General features: G+C 36.8%; 2 protein-coding genes across 4 annotated transcripts; one reads left to right on the forward strand and one right to left on the reverse strand.

Moving 5' to 3' along the window:
• Positions 1-1,028: 1,028 nt before the first annotated feature.
• LOC111454660 lies at positions 1,029-5,266 on the forward strand. Of its 3 annotated transcripts, none has more exons than XM_023096152.1 (8): positions 1,029-1,699; positions 2,021-2,114; positions 2,229-2,315; positions 2,392-3,072; positions 3,257-3,626; positions 3,725-3,806; positions 3,923-4,148; positions 5,037-5,266. In XM_023096152.1, exons 1-7 carry the CDS (start codon positions 1,478-1,480, stop codon positions 4,130-4,132), a joined length of 1,746 nt encoding a protein of 581 aa, XP_022951920.1. In that variant the 5' UTR covers positions 1,029-1,477; the 3' UTR covers positions 4,133-4,148; positions 5,037-5,266. The 3 variants fall into 3 exon arrangements, with proteins under 3 accessions (XP_022951920.1, XP_022951921.1, XP_022951919.1); XM_023096153.1 differs by having other exon boundaries at positions 2,238-2,315; positions 4,973-5,266; XM_023096151.1 differs by having other exon boundaries at positions 1,030-1,699; positions 4,973-5,266.
• A 2,289-nt stretch (positions 5,267-7,555) lies between these two features.
• LOC111454665 lies at positions 7,556-9,276 on the reverse strand. The gene is made up of 3 exons (XM_023096160.1): positions 8,629-9,276; positions 8,363-8,548; positions 7,556-8,287 (listed from the first exon to the last, which is right to left on the reverse strand). The coding sequence occupies exons 1-3, from the start codon at positions 9,118-9,120 to the stop codon at positions 8,006-8,008; spliced, it is 960 nt and encodes a 319-aa protein (XP_022951928.1). The 5' UTR covers positions 9,121-9,276; the 3' UTR covers positions 7,556-8,005.
• Positions 9,277-9,649: the final 373 nt, after the last annotated feature.

Genomic DNA, 9,649 nt, shown 5'->3' on the forward strand with positions numbered 1-9,649 from the left:
TGGGTGTGTTTACAAAAATGGTTGTGAAGTTTGAGTGTGACACCATCATTAAAAGTGCATTAAAATGGAGTAATAAGAGTCAACATTTTGAAGGGGGGAGGCTAATATGGCAAGTAACAAGAAGGTTGTGTTTGTAGGGTTAGTAGAGCAAAGAAAAAATAAAGCTTATGAATATGATAGTTTTCCAAATGAATGTGAACCTTTTAAAGGGTTTTTATACATTAAAATTTTAATGTAAAATTCAAACCGATTAACATTATTACGAGACGTTCGAGTAAAAGAAGTGCACATAAATGAATCATGATCATTTTCGACTCGAAGTGATTATAAGGATAAAAACCCATGATTAAAAAGGCTTACACATCGTCTTTTTCGGTAACTTAAACATAAGAACTTATAAGTTAAACATGTTTGATTTGAAATAATCGTATGCTGAGTGACGACATGCAAGTGATAATAAAACATTTTTAAAAGACTTATATTAGTCTCTGTTTGATTTAAATTTATGTTATTTATTTTTCGATCTTATTATTTTAATGACTTTATTATGATTAAAATATTGTAAATTCTATGCTTTAATTAATTTAAACAAATAGTTGGAAAAATTCTTTTAAATATTTTAAAATGTAAGTCAGAGTCTGACGTGGAAAAAAGAATATTCCAATTATTACTATTTTTTTATTTATAAAAAAAAAAAAAGAAAATGATGGCCCTTTCACATTTTCAAGGTCAATCTCTTGACATGCATTTGCTTGATTTTATGGTAATATTTTTTTAATAATTAATTTATTTTTTCCAGAATTTACATTTATTTAATATTCCCATCACATGCACATTTTTCAATTAATCTTTCACTTTATTCATTATCACACCACTAACCCTAATTACTTTAATTAAAAATTATTTTAAATTTACATTCCAATTTCCATACTAAAAAATTAATTTCAAATAATTTCAACAAATATTTATTAAATATAAAATTAGAAATATTATTGGATAATTTTTTTTTTTTTTTTTTTTGGGCTAAAAATTGAAAAAATAGAAGGCCAAGTTAGGCAAGCTACTTGGATGCAGACAACTGGGACAGAGGCGCTGCCAGGGCCGCTGATAGATATGTCGGTGCTGCAGTTTTGCTCGCCGTTCAAACGGGAACGCCCCAGAGATTCTATACTTTTTCATCAATTTCTTTACCTTTCCGTTATACAAATCCAAACTATTCCTGGGTTTTTTTTTTTTTTTTTACGGGCGTTAGGAAATATGTCTCTAGTCGACGGAAACAGAGTGGTTGCTCTGTTTTTTTCTACGCTGAAGTTCGATATTAAATAAGATTCCACGAGGAGCCCATTATCCCAAGAAGTGGAACCGTTTGTTTATTCTAATCCCCAAGTGTGCAAGAACTTGGACGGATTGTTATCGTCCTTGCATACGGCTCTTTGCGATTCCTTCTCTCTTTTTGGGGATTTTAAGACTGTAATGTATGCAGGGAAGTAGAGTGAAGAAGTTGTCGGAGATGGGGTTTCGAGAACAAACGGCGTTGTCGAGACCAGCTTTCAGAGCTCGGGATTCCAGTCCTGATTCTGTCATTTATGCGCTCGAATCCAGTTTTAGTCTCTTCTCCTCTGCTTCTGCTAGTGTTGAGCGATGTTCTTTTGCATCGGAAGCCCACGATCGCGATTCCCTTATCTCTGAAATCTCTCTTGTAAATCTCATTTCCTTGTATCTTGTTCTTGCATGGATTCAAATGGGGTTGTTTATTTTCGAGTTTTTTTTGGTGGGTTCGTTTTTCTGGGTGATTTCTGAGATTAGAAACGATTTGGGATAATGGGGTTGTTTATTTCCTAGTTTGTTCTGATGGGGTTTTCGATTTTCCTAGTAATTCCACATGTTAGAAACGATTTGAGAAGATTTCTTTGTATAAACACTGTAATGAAATTAGGGTTTTGTAGATGATTGATGAACAAATATGGATGGAAAAACAGAGGTTTGATTGAAAGCTTTTGTTGTATGATTTTGATTGCAGCATTTGGCAGGGCATGATGAAGATCCAGAACAAAACAAGCCTGCACTAAGCAACAAGCACAGTCGTCTCTATACAAATGGAGAAAAAGAGAAAGGTACAGCTAGTTTTTGAGCTTCGTGGCAAAAGAATAAAAAGAAAAAAAGTAGAATCTCATACCCACAGAAACTTTTAGGCACTTCAAATTCGGTTCTAATTGGTTTTTTCCCAGTTCATAAAGATGAAAGCAATGTCGATTTAGACGACGAGAATCGAACGGTCGATTCAGCGAGGAATTCGTTTTCTCTTGCTCTTAAAGGTATTACAGATCCAACACCTTTCCCTTTCCTCGGTCTTTATCTGCAATGTTTACTTGAACTGGGTTGATTTTACAGAGTGTCAAGATCATAGATCCAGATCTAAAGCTCAATCCAGTAAGCTGGATGAAAAGAAACCTGCTTCGTTGGATCTAAACAACGCTAATACAGCTTCCTCACCTCGTTTAACGGCTGTCAAGAAGAACGTTGTAGTAACGACGCATAAGACTGCAACATTTCCAAGCCCTGGGACGCCGAGTTATCGGCACAATAGCTTTAGTATGCCAAAAGGGTGGAGTTCAGAGCGAGTGCCATTGCAGAACAATGGTGGCCGGAAACATACTAATAACCCTGCATTGCTGACTCTCAACAGCGGTAGAACGTTGCCATCGAAGTGGGAAGATGCTGAAAGGTGGATCTTTAGTCCTCTATCCGGTGATGGGGTTGTGAAGACTTCGGCTCAACGTCCTCAACAGCGTCCGAAGTCGAAGAGTGGTCCGCTTGGCCCTCCTGGTACTGCATACTATTCGATGTATTCACCTGCTGCTCCTGCCTATGAAGGAGGGACTTTTAGGAACTTCATTACAGAATCCCCATTTTCAGCTGGAGTTGTATCAACGAATGGTTTGGCTGTTCATTCTGGTGGACATGAAGGGTCCTTTCATGGACAAACAGAGCCCTCCATGGCACGCTCAGTTAGCGTTCATGGCTGCTCTGAAATGTCGGGTCAATTGTCATCAACAACAGGCTTGCAAGAAGGTAAAAGCTGCGCACTGATCATCTTATCTTGCATTATAATTACTTGGACATGTTTTCTTTGTGCAATAGTATAATGGATCTTAATTCTCGAGTAAGGACGTAGCTTAAACGTGTGGATTTAGTATCAACGACATAAGATTACTCTTGACCTTATTGTTGTAATGAAAAAGATGATATCTTGCAGGATCGAGAGAAAACTTAGCTACAGTCAAGAACTCGGGGACAGACGTTTCTCGTGTTGTTTCAAGAAGGGACGTGGCTACACAAATGAGCCCGGAGGATAGCATGCATTCATCTCCAAGGACGAAGTCATCAATCACTGCCTCCACTTCATCTGCTATGCATATGTTTGAGCTGGGAGCTGTTACTTCTTCTAAGTTGGATATCAGGGACGTGCAAGTCGATAATCAGGTCGCCACGACAAGATGGTCGAAGAAACATAAAGGGTCATTTCCTCGGAAAGATTCTCTCGACTACAAGAGGAAGAACGATGCGGATGTGGCTTCTCGTTGTCCGGATTTAGACATTCCTATCATGGGAAAAAGTATTTCAAAGTATGTCTACCTGCCTGTGTGTCATGTATCTGACTAGAACTAAATCCTACAATTCATATAAGCATACAAAATGATTGCTGACCGACTTCTCGTTGCAGGGTTAAGCGTGAGGAAGCGAAAATAGCAGCATGGGAGAATCTACAGAAAGCGAAGGCCGACGCAGCTATACGAAAGCTAGAGGTTCGAGCCTTCTATATAATTAACATTTCCTATGGTGTTTAGAAATTTAGAAATGTTGGATTATATGTAGTTTTGCTCTTGCTCCTACTCATCGAGCATCGTGCATCGTGCATCAGATGAAGCTGGAGAAGAAGCGAGCGAGCTCGATGCATAAGATCTTGAATAAACTGAAATCTGCTCAGAAGAAAGCCCAAGAAATGAGGAACTCAGTGATGGGAAACCAGTCCCTCCAAGATAACAGGACATCTTCTTTCAAGTCTCTATCTTTTAATGGAAGCCGTCATATGAGCTCCCTAAGTGGTTGTTTCACCTGCCATGCTTTTTAGTGCTGCATTCTACCAGGTGACACTTCTTTCTTGGTTAGATCTCTAATTTTCTGTCTCATGTCGTGTTTGTTGCTGCGTTTGGAGCTCGATCAACACTCGATCTCCTTTTTACATTCATGTTAAACATTTTCGATATATCCACGATCTTTTGTCGTATAGGATTAAGATTTTATCATAGCAACACTTTATGAGCCGGGTGTCACAATCCCTCGTAACACTGAGTGAGTCAAGCCAATTTGTATTTGTGTCACCTATGGCTAGGTAACGTATGCTCAAACCATTGGCCCTGATTGAGAATAAGGTTTTAGAAAACGGGGGCAGAGAGATTTTAGAGAGCGAGTTTGAAAGTAAGAATGGGAGAAGATTTAAAAGCAATGTTATATAACTATAAGCAAAAAGCAATACAACGACCTAAATAGTATATAACTTTTTGGGTAGAGAGAATTTGACAACTAGTGGCATCCTCTATATATTACATTTTGAGGCGATTTAGGTCTGACAGACCTAGACATGATTTTGCCAAACGGTCATACAAAATCAGGAGAGGAGTTGACAACTAGTCACACCCTTTTATGTACATTTTCAGGCGATTCAGGTCTGGCAGGGCTTGAAAAGTAGTCGTACAAACAAAAAATAAAATAGTAAAACAATACAACATCAAATTAAATAAAGGATTCGGTGTGACATGGGTATGTAGTCATGGTTAACACGCCCTGGATGAGCATGACCATGACCGTGACCATTGTACTCCATGTCTAGTTTGTTCTTAAACAAAAGTTTTGTTTCGATCAAAAGTTTCCATGAATGTTGATCAATGCAATCATGATCTTGTTTTGACAGATAGATTTGAGATATCAAACTGATGAATGGCGTGGGATCAACATTGTATAGATCAACATCGAACGTGGTATCGACGCAGTTTTATTGTGGCATGGTTAGCTGTTCTCGTAAAGAATTCAAGTGAACTGTGTCATTGGAGCTGAAGTAACAGAAGCTTGTGTAGCTTACTTCTATGGAGTCGAAAAGTTCGAGTTTTCGTTAACGCTTGTAACTATAGTAACCCTTCTCTCTCGTACGTTGTTTTGTGTTTAATACTAAGTTTTATTTCAAATTTATAATTTAACCTTTATTTTATATAAATATACAGTTTTTTTTTTTTCTTTTTTTTGTGTTATAAAAGAAAAAAGTTTTACACGAGTGGCCCGCACGTATAGATCTGGGAGTCACGTGCGAAACTCCAGAAAGAGAATATATAATATTATTATATATGGTTTATGGTTTATCGTACGAAGCGAAATGATTGCACGACAAAGATATTATGAAACTTTCAAAAATTGGATTTTTTCTTTTTTAATTTTTTTTTAAAATTTACCTTTTACCACTCTTTACTGTAAATAGTTATTTGAAGGGAACATTAATTTTTTAACCTTTTACCTTACCCTCAGTTAAATAATGGTTCATATTCTTACCACAAAATAATAATAAAATAATATTATATATATATATATATATATATATATATATATAAATTATTAAAAAGAATATTTTGATGATGGTATCTACTTTATAATATAACACGAGTTTAGTTAGTTGAGACATCTAGGACTGTTTATGTGACATAAACAACTCGAACTACCTGACTCTTAGTTCCTTTTTTCTAGTATAAGTCGAGTTGAATTTTTTAAGAAATGAAAATTTAGTTAGTTTTGGTATTGAAATTTGTTTGGTTAAGTCAACCCAAAATAATTTTATAATTGGACTGAATAGTGAATAGTGTACTGTTTTAAAATTGTTATGAAAATGAAAAGTATTTAACATTTGTATCCGATGTTAATGATGCTTGCTACTTGTAAAATTTTATGTTTGAGTTTCATAAGATTTTAGCTATTTGTGACATCCAAGTAAAGAAGAGGTACATCAATTAATCGAGATTGCATCTGAATGAGAGCGAATCTAGGGTACCAATAAGGTGCATCTTCTTTTTAGTGGCTCAATCGTGGAAATTCCGTAGTTAAATGTATTTTACTTGAAGTAATTTTATGTTGGGTGGCCTCTTTAAAATTTTCCTATGATACAGGTGAGTGACTAGAATGACTTGTGTTGGTCTGTGGGATAGCCTTCACACTTATAAGTGAAAGTAAAGTAATGTCGGGTCATCTAGATTTTGAATCCTTAATCGAATTTTTGACATAGATTGTTACAAATGTGAGAGAGATTCATTTTAAGATATATTTTATTGATATATATAATAAAATATGATGATACTGCTACCAATGGAATGATAGATTAAGCTTAATTCGTTCATAATCTCAGTGATATCTACCATTTTTCAGCTTTTTCAGTTGGATTTATTAAACTATATTAATGGGATCTTTCTCATTCGAATGTGATATCAGGTCATTCAGGTACCTTTTCGATATTGAAAATCACAAGATTATTCTCAAGAAACGAGATCATAGCATCATACGTCGTTAGCAACCATCTTCGACTTTTTCTAGCCCACCCTTATGGTTATCAACTTTGGTTTTAAGGGGACAAATTTCCAAGCTGAAAAAAAGTAGATTCAAAGTTGATAAGCCCAAAACTTTTTAAAAGTCGAAGCCCACATGCCCATAGAAAGCTCAATGAGCTTTCTCATCTCTAAACTTTTTTGTATTACTTTTGAAAGTTAGAAGTATTTTTAAACGCAACTCTCCTTTAAAACAAAGAAAGAGACGACAACAGTGGTGCATTGCCTAAAGACGTAGAGGCACTACTTGCTAAGAGTCTTTTTTTAGTCTTCGATCCTTATTTATTACCTCTTCCTATCATTAGAAAAGATAGTGTTTTAAGTGACTAGACGTGGACAGAAAGTAGAGAATGAAAAATCTGAATGGGATCCGATTCCTCATATTATATATAAAACCTCATATCATGGAGAATCCGAGCGAAAGAAGAAAGGAAAAAACAGGAGGTAGGATAACTAGTTTCGTTCTTTTGCTTGTCCCAAGGCCAGCCAAGCCAATTCATTTTAGATCAGATTACGCTTAGAGGTGAGCACCTAATTAAAACAACTCGAGTCCTCGTCACAACACAAATGAAATTCAAAGAATAGTGGGTGTATTTTTTACCCTTCGCATTGAAATTTTAGAAGTATTTATTAAACAATATATTTTTATTAATTGAATAAAGAAATAAAGATTAAAGTAATATAATTAGATAGTGATTGTAAGTCAAATCAAACAAATAAAATTATAAAGACTTTTATTTTTATATTTTTGGTACAATTATAAAGTCAAAGATCATCACATGCATGCATTATTACATGGATTAAAAAAAATGCTTGAAATTATGCTTTACTTTACTTATCTCTCACCAATTTCCACGAAATAAATAAAATAATATATATAAATAATTGAATTCAACAAAAACAACAAACATCCAAAAGACAAATTGGCCCCTCTGGACACAATTATTTTACCAATCAGCCACCGTTCATTATGGGCCAAATCACAAATCAGACTCAAAAAATATACGTAATCCATTATTAAGACTAATAATAATACAATCATGAACGGGAAAAATGTAATTTTAAAATTTAATTATATTATTATAAATTATTAATTTGAAAATAAATAATAATAATAATAAAGTCCACGTCCATTCACGTGTCGCTGCCCGTAAACCAACCTGTATTTCACTACTCGGGCAAACGGGCAGGCAGCTGAAACCCCGTTTCTGTCGCTTATTCCTCTATTGCCCTTTCCCGTTTCCTGTTTGGATGCCGCTTTCGAGCTGTCGCAGTTTGGAACTCCTAGACACCTCAAGAACAAAGAAAACAAGTACTGATTTAATAAATGATGAAGTGATTGATTATCGATTTGGATTTCGTTTTCAGCTGACTGTGCAATTCTTGAGCGACATGGGAACGTTGAGTTTCTTCGGATCGAAAATTATGGGGCAATCGATGTGTCTGTAGAATTTTGGCTTCACTAATTGTCCCAATACGTAGGCTCTGGATCTGATCACGAAGCTCAGTTTCAATGGCACTGGAGTTATAGGAGTTCCGGCGGGGCTGCTCAGACTTTCTCCGCTGCCGTACAGTGGGATTCTTGTGCCGATTACGTTGATGGTGAGAGATCTCTGACTCTTCCGTGATTGATAGAAATTCTTAACCTGCAAATTCCAATAATTGGTTCAGATTCGATGATGAGAAGTTTGGGAGTTAGGGTTAGGGTTTTGAGAACTTACGGCTCCTGATGCGATTGAGATTTCGAAATAGGTTAAATCGACGGGAGTTGAAGAGACATGGACGCCGAAGAATGTTCCGGTGTTCCTAAATGTGAGTTTGACTGTGGAATTCACAGAGGCCATGTCGGTGGCGACGCCGGTGAAATCTGAACCGGCTTGGACTTTGAATTGATTGAATCTAATGCTCTGCAATTGAAGGAAATTAAATCTCTCGCTCTGAACACAAACAAAAAGCCCTAATTCCAAAAAAGAACTCGACGTCGTACCTTCATTGTGACCTTGGGCTTCATCGGCCTGCTAGCACCCCAGAGAATCAAAGCGAAAAGAGAAAACAGAACAAAAAATCCCAAAACAAAAGCGAGGATATAGCAGCGACGAGTAAGAGATCTCTCCCGATCTTCATCTTCGAGAAGACCTTCCTCTTCAATAACATCGCACTCCTTCCACGGCTTCTGTCCCTTCCGATGGCCGCCGCGAGAGACGTCATTGGGAGAGATCTTCCTGGATCCAGGTTTGAGAGATCCAGAGAATCTGCTGGAAGAAGACTCTCTGGAGTGACGGCCGACGGAGGAGCGAGAATGGGGAGGGGAATCCATGGGACTAGTAAGAACAGGAGTAGAGTGAAACGACGTCGCAGTCTTCTCGCCATCGTTAGAATCCCTGGAAGGGCTCTGAACGTAGTAAACCGGACGGCGGGGAGATCTGGTGGGAGAAGAGAGCGCAATACTGGTGACTTCGGAGTCGGTTTTGGCGTGCATTGTCGGAGTTTGAGAAGGATTCCGGCGGGTCAGTTTGAAGAAGGCAGTGGAGCTCGGCAGTGAGTTGAAGGGAGTGAAAATGGAGAGGTGAAGGGGAACGGCATTGGAGAGGAGAACGCGTCTGCGCGGAGTTTAGTTAAAAAGGGGGAAGGGTAAAAAGGGAAAGAAGAATATCTGGCGTGAGGTTGAAGAAGGAGATTTTGGGGATGGAATTTATTTAGTGACAGCTATGATACAGCTGGCACCGCCACCAGGAATCTTCATTATTGAACACGCAAAACCTTCCAATTATACAGAAATGTTTTTTGTATTTATTTTATTTTAATATTATACAGAAATGTTTTTGTATTTATTTTATTTTAATATTATACAGAAATGTTTTTCTAAATTACGGCTATGTTTTGTCTCCCTGTTTTGCATTTTCCAACCATAAAACATACTATACGCATTATTTATTTATTTATTTATTTCAAACTTAGAACTATTAGAATAAATCTCGTAATCTCGTAGTCCCTATGTTCTAACGCGT

The sequence above is a fragment of the Cucurbita moschata genome, unplaced genomic scaffold, assembly GCF_002738365.1.
Source record: "Cucurbita moschata cultivar Rifu unplaced genomic scaffold, Cmos_1.0 Cmo_Scf00016, whole genome shotgun sequence".
Lineage (NCBI taxonomy): Eukaryota > Viridiplantae > Streptophyta > Magnoliopsida > Cucurbitales > Cucurbitaceae > Cucurbita > Cucurbita moschata.

Coding starts and splice junctions, on each gene's coding strand:
- LOC111454665 (XM_023096160.1), bottom strand. CDS start 9,120: ATGCACGCCAAAACCGACTCCGAAGTCACCAGTATTGCGCTCTCTTCT. Junction 8,549..8,628: donor AGCCCAAGGTCACAATGAAG/GTACGACGTCGA, acceptor CTTCAATTGCAG/AGCATTAGATTCAATCAATT. Junction 8,288..8,362: donor TCTCAATCGCATCAGGAGCC/GTAAGTTCTCAA, acceptor TGGAATTTGCAG/GTTAAGAATTTCTATCAATC.
- LOC111454660 (XM_023096152.1), top strand. CDS start 1,478: ATGCAGGGAAGTAGAGTGAAGAAGTTGTCGGAGATGGGGTTTCGAGAA. Junction 3,073..3,256: donor AACAACAGGCTTGCAAGAAG/GTAAAAGCTGCG, acceptor GATATCTTGCAG/GATCGAGAGAAAACTTAGCT. Junction 3,627..3,724: donor ATGGGAAAAAGTATTTCAAA/GTATGTCTACCT, acceptor TTCTCGTTGCAG/GGTTAAGCGTGAGGAAGCGA.